The sequence below is a fragment of the Lynx rufus genome, unplaced genomic scaffold, assembly GCF_022079265.1.
Source record: "Lynx rufus isolate CCGP_SWC_20201006 ecotype Redwood Valley unplaced genomic scaffold, mLynRuf1.p SCAF_2, whole genome shotgun sequence".
Lineage (NCBI taxonomy): Eukaryota > Metazoa > Chordata > Mammalia > Carnivora > Felidae > Lynx > Lynx rufus.
In genome coordinates this window covers 32,689,116-32,707,468 of record NW_025814834.1, presented here as the reverse complement: position 1 = coordinate 32,707,468, position 18,353 = coordinate 32,689,116, and the positions used below count along the sequence as shown (strand labels likewise).

Here is an 18,353-nt window from a genome sequence, read left to right as displayed (position 1 = left end):
GACAGCTCAGAGCCTGAGCCTGCTTTGGATTCTATGTCTCCCACTCTCTCTGCTCCTCCCCAGCTCATATTCTGTCTTTGTCTAAAAATAAACAAACATAAAAAAATTTTATGTAAAAAAAGAAGTGGAACGTGCAATTCTATTTTTTTTTTTTAATTTACATCCAAGTTAGCATATGGTGCAACAATGATTTCAGAAGTAGATTTGAACATGGAATTCTTGATCTTGGGGTTGTAATATCGAGCCCCACATTGGGTGTAGAGATTGCTTAAAATCTTTTTTAAAAAAGTACTCTTTTCTGAGTATTTGCAACAACTTGTTTTTATTTCTTACACTTTCTCTTGTTTCTGAACCATTTGGTAGTTATCCTCCTCTATAACTATATTTTTCTAGCAATGCTGCTTAAGCTCCTAGTTCTCTTACTAATATTTAGTCTTGTTCACCTTTTGAATGATTATATTCCCAGATCCATGCCTAGCCATCTTGCCTTTTGCCTATTCTCTCTATGAAGTGGTGATCTCATGACTTCACCACTGTTTGTATATGAAATGATGCTTTCCCACGTGTTTCTATTCTAACCTGCCTTTTGAAGATTTCCAGCTGCCTGTCTTGTCTATTGGATACCTCCTCCACAGGGGGGCTTCCATGTAAAATTTCTGAAACTGAATTCATTATGTTTTCTCATTTGTCTACTCCTCGCCCTAGACTCTGCTTCTCTCACATTTTGTGTTGTAGTTTCATTTTCTTCATTTATTAGTTACTCAGATTAAAATAATATTAGCCATGAATCTGTCCTCATCCCTCTTAATCCCCTACATAATAATAGCTCTTTAGGTACAGTGTCCTCTTAATTCTCCCTTACATAGCTTTTGAATGGTTTTCCTTATTTTCATTCCCTTTCCTGTTGTCATGACTTAGTTTGGTGTGCTATCTTTTCCCAAAGTTACAGTAGTTTCCCAGCTGGCCTCTTTGCCTGAAGTGTTTCCCATCGTCAGTTTATTCTCCAGTCTTTCATCACATTTTGAACTTACACTCTTTTTTTTTTTAATGTTTGTTTTATTTCTGAGACAGAGAGACAGAGCATGAGTGGGGGAGGGGCAGAGAGAGAGGGAGACATGGAATCAGAAGCACGCTCCAGGCTCTGAGTTGTCAGCACAGAGCCCAACGTGGGGCTTGAACTCACAAACCGTGAGATCATGACCTGAGCCAAAGTCGGTCACCCAACTGACTGAACCACCCAGGCACCCCTGAACTACACTCTTAATGGAATAGTGTCATCCAGCTACATAAAGTCTGTTTTCTCTTTGTATCACATTACATTGATTCCTGATTTTCAGTTTCATTGCATGCTCATGTGCTTTACTTACATGCTGAACAATAAATACTGCCACCTGCAATAAATTAGAACATATGAAGAAACATATTCAGTAACTAGGAAAAGTGTGAGCCAGTACTTCCTCTCTATAGACAAAGGTGTGATCAAAGCAGATTTACACAGAAAAATGCAGCTGTACATTAGGTTGATTCATTTTCTATGTCTGAGCAATGATACCATATGAAAAATTAAGGGAGGATTTGTCGTCTTTATAATGTTTTGTTAGTTGGTATGAATTATTTTTGTTTCCCGCAACTGAAATGTCTTTATTCATAGTTACATACATAACTTTTTCCCAGTCCTACCTATAAATCATGCAGTTATTTTTATTACTACTCTTATACCACTCAGATAATTGAGAAGTAAATGTACAATTATAATAGCTGCCATTTATTTTATACTTAATGTAATGTGATGTATCTCCGTTACACAGTTAAAAAAACAAAGATTCAGAGGAGTCATCTATTTAATAAATGGCAGAACCGGATTTGAATTTAAGTTCACCACCTCACAGCCTTTGTTCTTCCCATTATATTAGCCCTGTCTTCTTACAAAATGTATATTTTATAAAATCCATTTATTTATTGCATATATATGTATCTAGAATTACTTTTTAAATTCCATGTGCTCCAGAAAAGAACACTTCAGCTTTTGTATTATGTATTCTCTTCCAATTAAAGATAATTTGTCACATTCTTACTTAATATTTCTTTAGTACAAATACACAATAAAAATAGTTTTATTAATACAGTGAGAATAATTCTTTCTTTGACTTACTGGCATATGTTAGAATTAAATGAATTAAAGAGAGGAGTTGACCCATTTTGAAACATAAATAGTACCATCATTAAAAATAAAGGACAGAGGCACCTGGGTGGCTGGCTCAGTTGGTTGGGCGTCCACCTTCACCTCAGATCATGATGTCACGGTCCGTGAGTTCAAGCCCCTCATGGGCTCTGTGCTGACAGCTCAGAGCCTAGAGCCTGCTTCAGATTCTGTGTCTTCCTCTGTCTCTGCCCCTTTCCCTCTTACACCCTGTCTGTCTCACCCTCAAAATAAACAAACATAAATAATAAAAAAATTATAGACATATTTTAAAAACATTTATTCCTTTTTTTATACATGTAGTAGTTTTTAAAAATCACAAACAACCCAGATTACTCTAAATCATGTATTAAAAACTTTTCTGTAGTAAATATCTTTTCTATCTTAGAAAACTTTACCTCCCAAGGTTTTTTTCCAGTTTTATAAATATAATTAACATACAATACTATGTAAGATCTAGAACATAATGACTTGAGATATGTGCATATTACAAAATAATTACCGTAATGTTTAGTTAACACCCATCATGTGTAGTTAACAAAAATTTTTTTCCTTATGATGAGAACTTTTAGGATCTGCTCTTGTAGCAAGTATACCATATAGCATTGTTGACTATAGTCATCATTGCACATTATGTCCCCAATACTTATTTGTAATTGGAAGTTTAGACCTTTTGAGTACCTTCACCCAATTCCCTTACTCTCTTCCTTTACTTAATATATATATATATATATATATATATATATATATGTATATATTATTATGTAATTAATAGCCAGAAGTTACAGGACTATAATAGGATTATTTTTTACTTTGTGTTTAATAGATATTTTGTATTTATTTTCGACAGGTATCCAACACTCACAGCCTTCTAGTGATTCATTGCTTTTGGAAGTAGTGAAACAAGTAAAAGTTAGCAATATGGAAGAGGATAAATTAGACCTTCCTGAAGAAGACATAACAGCCAGAGTAAATATGTATGTATAAGTATTTGAAAGGAGTAAACATTATTTTGTTTTGGGGGAGCGTGGGTGGCTCAGTCAGTTGAGCATCTGGCTCTTGATTTTGGTTCAGGTCATGATCTCAAGGTTCGTGGGATTGAGCCCTGCACAGGGCTGTGCGCTGACAGTGTGGAGCCTGCTTAGGATTCTGTGTGTGTGTGTGTGTGTGTGTGTGTGTGTGTGTGTGTGTGTGTCTCAATATAAACATTATATTGTTGTATTTTAATAAACATTAAAAAATTTTGTTCTGAAAAACGGGATTTTAAAATCATGGAAGGTATTTGCTTAAAATACTAAGTACAGTGACCCTTGAACAATAAAGGTTTAAACTGCATGGATCCACTTATATATGATTTTTGTCAATAAAAACAATATAGTACTGTAAATGTATTATATCTTCCTAATGATTTTCTTAAAACCTTTTTCTTTTTTCTAGCTTACTTTATTGTAAGAATACAGTATATAAGATATACAAAAGATTTATTCATCAACTGTGTATATTATTGGTTGGTAACAGTTACTGGTCAACAGTAGGCTGTTAGTTAAATTTTTAGGGAGTCAATTTTATTTGTAGATTTTTACACCAGCTTCAGTGCCACTAACCCCTGTATTGTTTAAGAGTCAACTGTATTTGCAGGATCCATCAGTTACTGCTGTATCAGTTGTGAGTAGTCTATCAGTATTAACTGACATTATTGAGGCATGCTTTTTAGAACTGAGATAACTTTGAGCTGGACCTTGAAATTAGAAAATATTTTTAGCTGAATGATAATGAAAACATAACCTATCAAATTTGTGGGATACAGTTAAAGCTTAGATAGAATGTTTAGATAGTTAAATTTTAGATAGAAAGTACAGAATAAAATATAAACTCTTAAGCAGAAGGAAGAAATTATAAAGATGAAAGCAGAAGTCATGAAAAGAAAATTGGAAAAGGAAAAAGACCAAAGAAAACAAAAGCTAGTTATTAAAAAAATAAAAAAAGAGCTCGGGGCGCCTGGGTGGCGCAGTCGGTTGGGCGTCCGACTTCAGCCAGGTCACGATCTCGCGGTCCGTGAGTTCGAGCCCCGCGTCAGGCTCTGGGCTGATGGCTCAGAGCCTGGAGCCTGTTTCCGATTCTGTGTCTCCCTCTCTCTCTGACCCTCCCCCGTTCATGCTCTGTCTCTCTCTGTCCCAAAAATAAATAAACGTTGAAAAAAAAAAAAAAAGAGCTAACAAAACATAAACTCCTTGCCAGACTGGTCAGGAAAGAAAGAAAGGCCACATAAATTATCAATATTGGGAATTAAAAAGGAGAGAACACTAAAAATATTAAAATGATTAAAAAGAAATACTAAATACAACTTTACCAATAAATTTTGACAACTTAAATGGACAAATTTCTTGAAAGATACAAATTAGCAAACCTCCCTCAAGAAAATTTAAAATGAATAGCCTTAGATACATTTAAAAATTTTGAATTTGTAGTAGAAAATTTTCCCAAACATAAAAGATATTGGTTTCCTTATCTCTCCTTTGTATTAATTATCATAAATACAGACTTCATTGTGTTTTAAGGCCAACAATACAATTTTGTAGTTACTATTGTATGCACTTGTCTAAATCAGTCAAGGGAAGAATAGAGAAAACTATATAACTGTACTTTTTAGTTGCCTGCATAATTACCATACTTATATACTTTGTTTATTTGTGCACATTCAAATTTCCATCTGGTGTCTTCATCTTCTAGCCTGAAGGACTTCTTTTATTTTCATGTGAGGAATGTCTGACCACAGATTCTCTCAGGCTTTGTTATTTGTGGTAGTCTTTATTTTTGCCTTCATTTTTGGCTACTTTTTAACAAAATTTTAGTTATATATCTTTTGAAAATTGAGATTCATATAAAATTTACTCTTTTATTTATTTATTTAATTTTTTTTTCAACGTTTATTTATCTTTTTGGGACAGAGAGAGACAGAGCATGAACGGGGGAGGGGCAGAGAGAGAGGGAGACACAGAATCGGAAATGGGCTCCAGGCTCTGAGCCATCAGCCCAGAGCCTGATGCAGGGCTCGAACTCACGGACCGCGAGATCGTGACCTGGCTGAAGTCGGACGCTTAACCGACTGCGCCACCCAGGCGCCCCTAAAATTTACTCTTTTAAAGTGTGACATTCCATAGGTTTTAGTATGTTCACAAGTCTAATTACAGAACATTTTCATCACTCTGAAAGGAAATCTTGTAGTTTTTTAGTAGACACTCCCAATTTTCCCCTTCCTACATCCCCTGGAAATCACTCATCTGCTTTCTGTCTCTATTGGCTTTGTCTGTTTTTGACATTTCATTTGTTTCTTACAATATGTGGCCTTTTATGTCTAGCTTATTTCATTCAGTATAATGTGTCCAAGGTTCATTCATGGAGTAGCATGTAACTTGACTTCATTCCATTTTATGGTTGAATAATATTCCATCATATGGATATACCACCTTTGTTTATCCATTCATCAGTTGATGAACAGACAGTTGTTTCTACTTTTTGGTTTTTGTAATTTATACTTCCATGAATATTCATGTACAGAACTTTGTGTCGACATGTTTTTAATTATATTGGGTATATACCTAGTAATGGATTTGTTAGTTATATGGTAAATCTATGTACAACCTTTTGAGGAATTGTAAAATTGTTTTCATACTGACTACACCATTTAACATTCCCCCAAGTGACATATAGGGGTTCAGATTTCTCCACATCTACCCCAATTTTTGACATTTTGTGTGTTTATTTATTATACTATTCTATAAGATTTGGAATGATACCTTGTGATTTTAATTTGCATTTTCCTAATGACTAATGAAGCTGAGCATCTTTTCATGGATTTGTTTACTATTTATATATCTTTTTTGGAGAAATATTTATGTAAATCCTTTGCTCATTTTTTTTAATTGGGTTGTCTTTTAGTTATTAAGTTATAGTGGTTCTTTATTCTAGATACAAATGCCTTAACAGATACATGATTTGCAAAAATGTTCTCCCATTGAATGTGTTTTCCTTCATTTTGTTGGACAAAAATTTAAAATTTTGAGGTCCCATTTATCTTTTTCTCCCCTAAGAGTTTTATATTTTATCTCCTACATTTAGGTCTTTGATCCATTTTCAGTTAATTTTTGTATGTGGTATGATGTAGGAGTCCATATTCATTCTTCTGCATGTGATTATCCATTGCCTGAGGACCATTGCTTTCTTTTTTAAAGGATGATTTTGTTGGATATACAGTTCTTAGTGGACAGGTGTTTTTTCTTTTCTTTTTTCTCTCTTTTGTTTTCTTTTGTTTTCTTTTCTTTTCTTTTCTTTTCTTTTCTTTTCTTTTCTTTTCTTTTCTTTTCAGCATTTTGAATATGTCATCCCACTACATTTTAGCATCCTGTATTGTGGTGGTTTTTGTACTTGGCTTTCAGCACCTTGGCTTTATGTCCACGTGTGGATATCTTTGGATATTCATAGAATCTTCCTGGATGTGTGAATTATTATTATTTTTTTTATTTGGGAAGTTCTCAGGCATTATTTCTTCAAATATGTATGTTTGGCTCTTTTTCTCTGTCCTCTCTGGGAGTCCTTTTACAAATCTGTTGTTTCCCATGATGGTAACCCTCTGAGGTTTTTTCATCCTGCTTCTTTTTTCCTTTGTGTTCTTCAGGTTGGACAGTTTCTTTTGAACTGTCTTCAAGAATCCTGCTTCTTTCCTCTGCAAGTTCAAATATGCTATTGAGAGGCAAGTTCAAATATGCTATTGAGGGGTGCCTGGCCTGGGTGGCTCAGTCGGTTAAGCATCCGACTTCAGCTCAGGTCATGATCTCGTTCGTGGGTTCGAGCCTCGCTTCGGGCTCTGTGCTAACAGTTCAGAGCCTGGAGCCTGCTTTGGATTCTGTGTCTCCCTCTCTCTCCGCCTACTCCCCTGCTTGTGCTCTGTCTCCCTCTGTCTCTCAAAAACAAATAAACACTAAAAAAATTTTTTTAAATGCTATTGAGTCCTGGTAAAATTTTCATTTAATTATTATGCTTTTTGATTCCACAGTTTTCCATGTGGTTCCCTTTTTAAAGATTATGTAATTTCTGTCTCTTAATTGACAGTCTCTATTTGACTAGGCTTTGTTGCCATAATGAATGCACTTTAGTTCTTTAAACATAGTTTCCTGTAGTTCTTTTAATGTATTTACCATAGCTACTTTGATGTTTTTGTCTGCTAATGTGAACATCTGAAGTTCCCCAAAGACAGTTTCTTTTTACTGTGTTTTTCTTTATGGCTCATAATTTACTTCTTCTTTGCATTTTAGATAATAAATTGTAACCACTCTGGTTTCTGATCCCCTTCTTTGATGATGGTTATTATGGTGGTATTTTTGCTTAGTGACTTTCCTGGATTAATTTTGTGGTGTATGTCTTACCTGCTCTGTGTTGCCAGTGATGTCTGTACTCATTGGGTTTTTGTTTTACTCGTTTTGTTTTTTTAATTTATTTTTATTTTTTTAAGTTTATTTATGTTGACAGAGAGAGAGCACAAGCAGGGGAGGGGCAGAGAGAGAATCCCAAGCAGGCTCCACGCCATCAGTGCAGAGCCTGACATGGGCTCAATCCCAGAAACTGTGAGATCATGACCTGAGCTGAAATCAGGAGTTGGATGCTTAACTGACTGAACCATTCAGGTGCCCTTACTTTGTTTTGTTTTTAAACAAAAAGCCTGTTTTTAAAAAAATTTTTTTTTTTAATGTTTTTATTTATTTTGGGGACAGAGAGAGACACAGCATGAATGGGGGAGGGGCAGAGAGAGAGGGAGACACAGAATCGGAAGCAGGCTCCAGGCTCTGAGCCATCAGCCCAGAGCCTGACGCGGGGCTCAAACTCCCGGACCGCGAGATCGTGACCTGGCTGAAGTCGGACGCTTAACCGACTGTGCCACCCAGGCGCCCCAAAGCCTGTTTTTAAAAAAAGTCTGGCCCTTTGTAAAAAGTTAGTATAGGTTAGTGGTCAGGCAATAATTAGTATTTAAACCCCTTGTTCCAGAAGACTGCCATTCTTTGCCAGTAGATCTGTGTGTGTGCCTTAGGGAACGTGTTCAAATTTCATGATTTACACATCTGCCCTGACTTTTACTTTCTATGTTTGTAAAGCCTCAGCCAAAAATGAGTACTCAAGACCCAAATACATAATTTATTCTGGACATCACTTTTTTTTTAGATTATAAACTACACATGGCAAGCATTTCTTTGGAACTTACTTTAATGTTACAAATTGACCTGGTTCAGTAGTAATCTTCATTGGCATAAATAAGATTTTTGTTAATATAATTTTAATAATTTCTGAAGATTTATAATTTATAAATTATAGTTTGTTATTTATAATTCTATTTAATTATAAATTATATAATTATGTTGTAATTACTGTTATAACTTATTTTTATTGGAGAAGATAACAGTCCTCTTAATACAAGATGACTTTATTTTAAGTAAGGTATTGCTATAGTAGCCCTTTGTATTATCTCCAGTTCCATTGTAGAGACATTATGATGATGTTGTTGCTCTAGATTTAGTTGCTCTTGAAAAGTCTCATTTTACAGTTTAAGAATCAGTCATAATTAGTGCTTCTGATAATTTTTCATAAAACATCACTAATGATGCATTCCTTTATTCACAGATTCATATATTCCCTAGGTCAACTCATCTCTCGCAAATATAACTAAAATGACATGACTAGTATTGCTGTATGTTCGAACTGTCCTCTGCCAGTAGTCTTAAAGATTCACTATATTTTGTTTTAATGGGCCACATACAATTAAAATACAAAACTTTGTTTTTTTTTAACTGAGTTATTGGGAAATAACATTTTGGACAGTATTTAATTAGTTTAATATTCAGTGGAATATTTTTATAGGTAATTCAAATACTCTTTCTTGATATTCTTTTCCATTTACACAGAATACGTTGGATGGTTTTTGTTTGGTTGATTTTTGTTTTTACAGTGATGAAAAAGAAGAACAGGATCAAAAAGAAAAATTGGTGTTGTCAGAAGACTGTGAGCTCATTACAATAATTGACGTAATTCCTGGCAGATTAGAAATTACTACTCAACACATTTACTTCTATGATTGCAGCATTGAAAAAGAAGATGGTGAGGAGTTCTGGGGGAATAATTTCTGTTGTTCAATAGTTAAGTATCCAGCTTATTAATCATTAATGAGAAGAAAACAGTGACATAGGATTGTGGGATTGTGGTCTATTATGTAAGAGGAGAAATGGAAAGTCAATATGGAATTAAATTTCAACAATGTATTGGAGGGAATGCTTTTTTTGTTAATGTTTTTTAAAGATTTGGTAAGAGGGATTGCTGTAAACTTGTGTTATAAAATGCAGTCTTAATTTTATTTGCACATTTATTTCTATCAGCTTTTCACATAATTCATTATCTGAAAATTAAACAATATTTAAATCTAAAATGCCAACATAAAGAGAAAAGGAAAAATGTTTTTGAGATGTAATGATCAGGATTATTCTGTTTTCATGAGAAGAAAATAGAATAGCTATAGAATTTAAAAATACTTTTAAAAGAAACCATCTAAACATCCACTAAATTTATCAAATGGTTTTTATGAAATAAATGTAATTCCTTTTCCCTAAGTGCTACTTTTGTTAGGAGCTAGGAGATATCTTCTGCATAATACAAGTAACTTCATATGGTACTCTGGTCACAAGATTTCTTCTGTTTTCAGGAGTAGGCTTTGATTTCAAGTGGCCTCATTCTCAGATTCGAGAGATTCACCTGCGGCGTTACAATTTAAGGAGGTCCGCCCTTGAGATTTTTCATGTTGACCAATCCAACTACTTTCTCAATTTCAAAAAGGAGGTATGTAAGATGCTGCCTTTCTGGAAGCCTCCAAGTATTAGCTTGAAATAATTTTCCACCTAGTGAGCTGTGTAAAACTTTGGACTCATTTGTAAAGTCAAAATATTAGAGGAAAAAAATCTCTGCCTTAGGGGCTAAGTAGTATATGAATTTTTGTTGGGATTTATGTTTGAGTATTTTTAGGTTGCTTGTTTTCAGTGTTTATTTATGAGTAGATAAATCAGTAGAATATTGAGTGTCAGCCAATAAGTGCCTCACAGTATCCAGTTGTGAAATAATATGCAATATATACTATTTGACAAATTTATGAAATTGGGTTGGGTTCAGTTAAATAATAATGGGGCAGGTATTTTTTCCAGGAGTAGAGTATATTCTTTTTTTTCCCCCAAAAGTTAATTTATTTATTTTTGAGAGAGAATACAAGCTGGGGAGGGACAGAGAAAGAGAGACACAGAATCCAAAGCAGACTCCAGGCTCTGAGCTGTCAGCATAGAACCCAATATGGGGCTCAAACCCATGAACTGCAAGATCACGACCTAAGCTGAAGTCAGATGCTTATGGACTCAGCCACCCAGGCGCCCCAGGAGTGGAGTATATTCTTGAATAGTGTAAGTGGTTAAGTGATTACCACTGAAGCCAGATTATCTAGGTCCAGGTACTAGCTCTGCCAATGGCTGTGTGTCTTCAGCATATTACTTAGGATTCTTACTCCCAACCTTCCTTCCCTCTTTTTTTCACAGTGATGGAGTCACACTTCTATCACTGTCTGACAACTCTTGATCTTGCCTAGCTTTCTTTCCATTTTCTCTCACAGGCATCTTTCCTGATAAATTCCTTGAATGTTCAATTCACTTTTGCTGTAGTCAGTAACTAAGTTTCTGCTCATTTGTGGGATCCAGGTTTACTTGTAGATGATTTTATTCAGATGTTTAAAGGCATTTTGTATTTTTATAAAATAATACTTTTTTACTGTTAAAAATAAATTTTCTCCATAGGAATATACAAAGCTTATGTTTTTAGGAAGGTGTGTCAAACCAAGCATGTTCTTGTTGAATACTGTACATTTGTATAACTTTAGAGGTTTTACTATTTTTTTGGTGTTTTTTTTTTTTAATGTTTATTTATTTATTTTGAGAGACCAAGAGCATGAGTATGAGCTGGGGAGGGTCAGAGAGAGAGAGGAGAGAGAGAATTCCCAATCAGGCTCCACAGTCAGTGTGTGGAGCCTGATGTTGGGCTCAAACTCACAGACCATGAGATCATGACCTGAGCTGAAGTCTGATGCTTAACCGACTGAGCCACCCAGGCACTTTTAGAGGTTTTTTATTTTTTTAAGTTTATTTATTTACTTTGAGAGAAAGAGAGAGAATGGGGAAGGGACAGAGAGAGGAAGGGGAGAGTGTGCAGGGGAGGGGCAGAGAGACAAGGAAAGAGAGAATCCCAAGCAGGCACTATACTGTCAGCACAGAGCCTGACATGGGGCTCCAATCCCACAAACCTGTGAGATCATGACCTGAGCCAAGATCAAGAATTGGACGCTCAACCAACCAAGCCACCCAGGTGCTTCTAACTTTAGAGTTTTTATTTTTTTTTATTTTTTTTTTTCAACGTTTTTTATTTATTTTTGGGACAGAGAGAGACAGAGCATGAACGGGGGACGGGCAGAGAGAGAGGGAGACACAGAATCGGAAACAGGCTCCAGGCTCTGAGCCATCAGCCCAGAGCCCGACACGGGGCTCGAACTCACAGATCGCGAGATCGTGACCTGGCTGAAGCCGGACGCTTAACCGACTGCGCCACCCAGGCGCCCCTAACTTTAGAGTTTTTAAAGCACATTTATATGCAGTATCTAATCTTCATAACAACCTTCAGATTAGATATGGCAAATTCCATTATTCCTTTTTTTTTTATAGATGAGGAAACTGAAGTTCAAAGATGAATTTTATTACTTTACATTTGGGTAGCCCTGAAAAATTCAGAAAACTGTAAGGATAGAGACAAATGAGACTCAATAAATTAATGATTTGCCAGTATGATAAGTAAATGACAAAACTAAATTTGAACTGGACTTGAGCTAGTTTTATGATTTAGTGTCTGGTGATCCTTCCAGTATACACTGTAACCTTTTCAAAATTTATATGGCCTGACTTCACCAAACCTAGTATAGTAGAGAAGTTAAAACCATAATCCTCTATGAGAACTGTCCAGAATAGGCAAATCTGTAGAGGCAGAAAGTAGGTTAGCAATTGTCGGGGGATGAGAGGGAGTGGGAACTGGGTGGGGGGTGATGGCTAGTGAGTGTGGAGTTTCTTTTGAGGATGATAAAAATGTTCCAGAGTTAGATCATGTTTGTGGTTGCACAGCTCTGTGAATATACAAAAAGACCCATTGAATTACATACTTCAAAGGGTAGATTTTGTGACATGTGAATTGTATCTCAGTAAAGCAATTACAAAAACCATAATCGCAGTTTGTTTTGATCAATTTTTAAACTATAAAATGCTGTTTGTTTGTGTTTTTTAGGTTAGAAACAAAGTATATAGCAGACTATTGTCACTTCATTCTCCAAATAGTTACGGAACCAGATCACCACAGGAATTGTTCAAAGCATCAGGATTGACACAGGTAGGAAATTTTAACAGTCACTTTTTTTTTTATGTTTATTTTATTTATTTTGAGAGAGAGAGAGAGAATGCACATTAGCAGGGGAGGCGCAGAGAGAGGGAGAGAGAGAATCTCAAGCAGGCTCTACACTGTCAGCCCTGAGTCCGACGTGGGGCTTGATTTCATGGTTCAGGAGTCTCCTGACCCACTTAACTGGACTGAGCCACCCAGGTGCCCCTAACAGTCACTATTTTTATGTTCATTTTATATCTCAGGCTTTTGCTTAAACGTAAAACTTTCTCTTCTGATTATTTTATTTTGATTATTATAACCATTCTTCCATTCAAATTGATGTTTTGAATTATCTTTGAATCTTCCTGTTTCACTAATGCATAGTACCCTGTCCTCCAGCTCCCATATCATTTGGTTCCCAGGCATATCTTACGAATTCTTCTAATAATTTTATCTTTTAAAAATATAGCAGGTGAATTTGCTGGGTTTTTTCCCTAATAATAAAAGTTATCCATACATGAAGTAAATAAAAAGTGGGAAAATACAAAAGACACTATGGCAAAAAAAGGCAAAAAATGACCAATTCTTCTATCTACCAAAGCTAATTAATGCTGTTTTTTATCCCCACCTATATTCCAACATCTCTCTTACATTTCTGCTACCAAAAACCAAGGAAAGGCCATTGTTTTTTGCTCTCCAGGACTATCAGTAGTCTCCTAACTCAGTTCTCTGCCTCCTGGCTCTTTCCTTTCTCTTACATATGCATTAGTCTTAATCTTAAATGTGGCTCTTGTTCAAAAGCTATCATCAATCCCTTCTTGTTGCTTATGGAATAAGCTTTATTTAGTGGAGTACATTTCCTGTTTTTTTGGAATAAACTTTATTCATTAGAGTATTTCTCAGGTTAGCACTCAAGAATAATTATAATTGGGCTTTCTGTAAAATCTCTCTCTCTATATATATACATTCATTTCTCACCATTTCCCATGAGTGTATCTTTTGCTTAAGGCACTTAGTAAACTTAAAGGTGAATGTTAATCTGTCAACAAAATTCTTGAGAATACCCATACCGTGTAATTAACAGGTTAGGTACAATGAAGTGATTAAAGAAAAGAGTGATTATGATTTTCTTTAGAAAATTTGTATCGGGGCGCCTGGGTGGCGCAGTCGGTTAAACGTCCGACTTTAGCCAGGTCACGATCTCGTGGTCCGTGAGTTCGAGCCCCGCGTCAGGCTCTGGGCTGATGGCTCAGAGCCTGGAGCCTGTTTCAGATTCTGTGTCTCCCTCTCTCTCTGCCCCTCCCCCGTTCATGCTCTGTCTCTCTCTGTCCCAAAAATAAAAATAAACGTTAAAAAAAAAAAAAAAGAAAGAAAATTTGTATCTAATGTAGCAAATTCTGATCTGCTGTTGCTCTGGCAAGACAGTTCTCTGAGGATAGTTAACATGAAATTTATTTAAAATTTGTAGATCATTTTAGTACATTAAGATGCTTTTTTTAAATATGTGCACTTATGAAAATTTCAATTTATAACAAAATTTTCTTTTTAAAAAAATTTATTTATTTATTTTGAGAGAAACAGAGACAGCACGAGTGGGGGAGGGGCAGAGAGAAGTGGGGGAGAGAGAGAGAATCCTAAGCAGACTCCATGATGCCTGACACAGGGCCCAAATTCATGAAACTGTGAGATCATGACCTGCATGGAAACCAAGCGTCAGATGCTTAACTGACTGAGCCACTCTTGCGCCCCTGTAACAAAATTTTCAATGTTGGACAATCCTTCAAAAATTGATCTTTTAAAGGTATTTAAATAAAATAATTTAATTCAAAAAAAGACTTAGTTCTTATGAAGTTTGACTATAATAAAAGATTTATGTTTAATTTTCTGTACCTTTTCTGAAGACTGATTTTTAAAAGGAAGTAAATTTAGGAAAAAATATATTGATTTTATTTCCTTGTTAAACTTTTTTAAAATCCCCATTCCTTTTATCAGAAAGACACCAAGATAATAGGAACAAAAGATTCTGTTAGTGGGTGCCTCGGTCGCTTATTTGGTTAAGTGTCCCAACTTGGGCTCAGGTCATGATCTCTCGGTTTGTGGGTTCAAGCCCTGCATCAGGCTCTGTGCTGACGGGTCAGAGTCTGGAGCCTGCTTCGGATTCTGTCTCTCTCTCTCTTAAAAATAAATAAACTTTAAAAAAAAAAAAGATTACCTTAGTACTATCAGTAATACAAACTTCAAAGAGATATAGATTAATTTTGATTTTGTTCTTTTTTTGTGCTGTCTAGAAATGGGTGAACAGAGAGATAACAAATTTTGACTACCTCATTCAAATAAATACAATGGCAGGACGAACATATAATGACCTTGCACAGTATCCAGTGGTAAGTTTTATAGAAATCTCATACATAGGAATAGCCTTTCAGTTCTATAATACATAGAAATGTATGTGTGTATTATGGTTATTTTTCATCTTTCAAAACATAAAAACTGTTTTTGCCTTTGTGTATATTTTCTCCCTTGCTATTTTCAGAAAGATTATAAACACAAAGAATAATTAAATAATTAAAGCTTTTTTTTCACTTCACTAAAAATATTCCAGTGGAATTATAGGAAGTAATGCTTCTGGTTATGGAACTGAAGCTGAATAAACATTTGCAACAAGGAAAATATTTCTAAAGACTATCCCTTTTTGTCTTAAATAAGCATTTGATATTATATATGGGGATAGTAGCTTCTCTGGTAAGGAATGTCTGAATTGTAAATTGTGGCTCTTTTAGTTTCCCTGGATTTTACAAGATTATACTTCGGAAGAGTTGGACCTTAATAATCCATCTGTATTTCGAGATCTTTCCAAACCAATTGGAGTAGTTAATGATAAAAATGCCAAAGCCATGCGAGAAAAGTAAGTGTCTTTTATCCCTTTTGAAAGACACCCATCACGTGCACCTGGGTGGCTCAGCTGGTTAAGCATCCAACTCTTGATTTTGGTTCAGGTCATGAATCATGAGATCGAGCCCTGCGTGGAGCCACGCACTGGGCGTGGAGTCTACTTAAGATTTTCTGTCTCCCTTGCCCTCCCTTTGTCTCTTTCTGTCAAAAAAAAAAGATACCCATCATTTTTTATGGTGTTTTTGAATTTGTATTGATTTCTCTTATGGCCAATCAAGTGTTACTTTTTTTAAATGCACAACTACTTTTGATAATCAGAGTCTGATAATCCCTTCATGATGTTTTTTTGAAAATATCTCTTGTCCCTCAAGTATCTTAAATATATATAGGCTGTTTGTTTCCCTTTTTTGCCAAATTTAAGTTGATATTGTTTAGAATTTCTTTCACCTTGTCATGTATGTGCCGAAAGATAATTTTTCTTCCCAGGTATTTTAGACTTAATAATTCTCTAACATGCAAAAACATACACTTAAGGGGCACCTGGGTGGCACAGTTGGTTGAGCAACTGACTCTTGACTTTGGCTCGGGTCATGATCTCGTGGTTTGTGGGTTTGAGCCCCATGGCTTAGGATTCTCTGTATCTCTCCCCTCGTCTCTCTCTGCCGCTCCTGTGTGTTCTCTCTCTTCTCTCTGTCTCAAAATAATTAAACTTTTTTAAAAATCCAGCAAAAAAAACCCCACTTAATATAACATTTTTGTAGAAACAAAATTAACACTATTATTTACAAATAATGTGAATAAAGAATAGTGAAATGTGTAGAAAGTTACTATTTTAATTAGGAAAGGAATTTTTATAATTCTGTATGTTTACAATTGACCCTGTAAATGTCTCACATTTTTTTTCAAAGCAAGTTGTTGACAAGTGAAAGAATAGTCTGATTTTAATTTCCCTTTTTCTCCACGTGAAATTGTGGATGACTTGTCAGTTATGACTTCTAATAATAAGGGCAAAAACTGTTTTTGCAAGCAAAATAGGTTTATTTGAGAGTAGATTGTACATTTTTTTTCTTTTATTTGCAAATCTACCTTAGGACTTTTTGCAGTGTTTAATATTTGATCTGATATACTAGTAGAATTCTGCCATGTGTTACCTCAAAGTTTTTCTGACAATAACAAAAGAACAAGGTTTATTTGTTTGTTTTTTAACACTGTTCAAAAGGAAATAATTGTTTTAAATTTCAACAGTTGGGGCATCTGGGTGGCTCAGTCAGTTAAGTGTTTGACGTTTGATCTCAGTTCAGGTCTTGATAATCAGGGTTGTGAGTTCAAGCCCCACATTGCGCTCCTTGCTGGGCATGAAGCCTACTTTAAAAATAAATAAATTAATTAATTAATTTAATTAAATACATTTCAGTGGTATATGTTTTTGCATTGGTACAGATGACTTTGACCTGAAAACTTTTATTCCCTTGAATATTGATTACTGTGTAACAGGAAATTGGCCTCAGCTTGATGAATTAATTACTATTTTGGTTTGAAAGTTTAATGTTTATTTCCTCTAAAAAACTTCATTCTTATTCAGATTTTATACCCACTAATTCAGATGTTACTATTCAAACCACCATTCAGAAACGATTACACACTGGTAGTGCTTACAGAATCACTATATATATCCTTTGTTTATTTTCTGGGTTAGGTCGTCTTCCTACCCATAATCTTCCTTTCTTTCCTACCTTCTTCTCTTACCTTTAATTGTTAAGCATTCATTTTCACAATTCTTGACTGATCCTCCATATTTTTCTTTCATTACCTTGGCCACAAAGGGATGTCTCATTATCACATTGCTTACAACAGCAGAAAAATAGAAACAGTCCTTAATATCTAAAAGTAAAGAAATAGTTAAATTGTCATACATTCATATATGTCACTGTTATAAATACCACGTGCCTATTAAAATAGATTATTCAGTTATTTGGAAAGACATAAATAGAAAATGAAAGCCTAGGTTATGAACAATATATTATGTATAGCACTTTTATACTGAAATATATTTGTGTATTACCTTACACATTAAGGGTGGCAAATATTCATCAAAATGTTAATGTTGGGGGGACATGGGTGGCTCAGTTGGTTAAGCATCTGACTCTTGATTTCTGCTCAAGTCACAATCTCACAGTTTGTGGAATTGACCCCTGCCAGCAAGGAGCCTACTTGGGATTCTCTCTCTCCCTCTCTCTCTCTGCCCCCTCCTCAACTTTTGCATGCATTCCTACTCTCTCTCTCAAAATAAATTAATATTTTTTTAAAATGTTAATGTTATCTCTGGTTGATTTTAAGTTTCTCCTTTTTTGGTTCTCTGTGTTTTCTTTCTGTCTTTTTTTTTTTTTTAACTTTTTTTAATGTTTATTTTTGAGAGAGAGAGAGACAGCACATGTGGGGGAGGGGCAGAGAGTGAGAGGGAGACACAGAATCCAAAGCACACTCCAGGCTCTGAGCTGTCAGGACAGAGCCTGGCTCAGGGCTTGAACCCATAAATGGTGAGATCATGATCTGAGCCGAAGTTGTATGCTCAACCAACTAAGCCACCAAGGCGCCCCTTTGTGTGTGTGTGTGTGTGTGTGTGTGTGTGTGTGTGTGTGTGTGTGTTTTCTGATCTATCTATAGTAAATATGTATTATCGTATGAGACTGTTTCAGAATCCAGTTATTAGTGATACTGTGTTCAGAAAGAAGTATCAATGGATAAAATTTTTTTATTTATTAACATGGTG

At 35.2% G+C, this 18,353-nt stretch overlaps 1 protein-coding gene across 1 annotated transcript in view; it reads left to right on the top strand.

Moving 5' to 3' along the window:
• The window catches only part of NBEAL1 (neurobeachin like 1), a 176,839-nt gene that overhangs the window by 107,385 nt on the left and 51,101 nt on the right, over window positions 1-18,353 (top strand). The window contains exons 35-40 of the mRNA XM_047083649.1: window positions 3,051-3,177; window positions 9,195-9,343; window positions 9,942-10,075; window positions 12,599-12,700; window positions 14,980-15,075; window positions 15,472-15,596. Coding sequence (XP_046939605.1) covers window positions 3,051-3,177; window positions 9,195-9,343; window positions 9,942-10,075; window positions 12,599-12,700; window positions 14,980-15,075; window positions 15,472-15,596 — 733 coding nt within the window. The remainder of the gene's footprint in view (window positions 1-3,050; window positions 3,178-9,194; window positions 9,344-9,941; window positions 10,076-12,598; window positions 12,701-14,979; window positions 15,076-15,471; window positions 15,597-18,353) is intronic.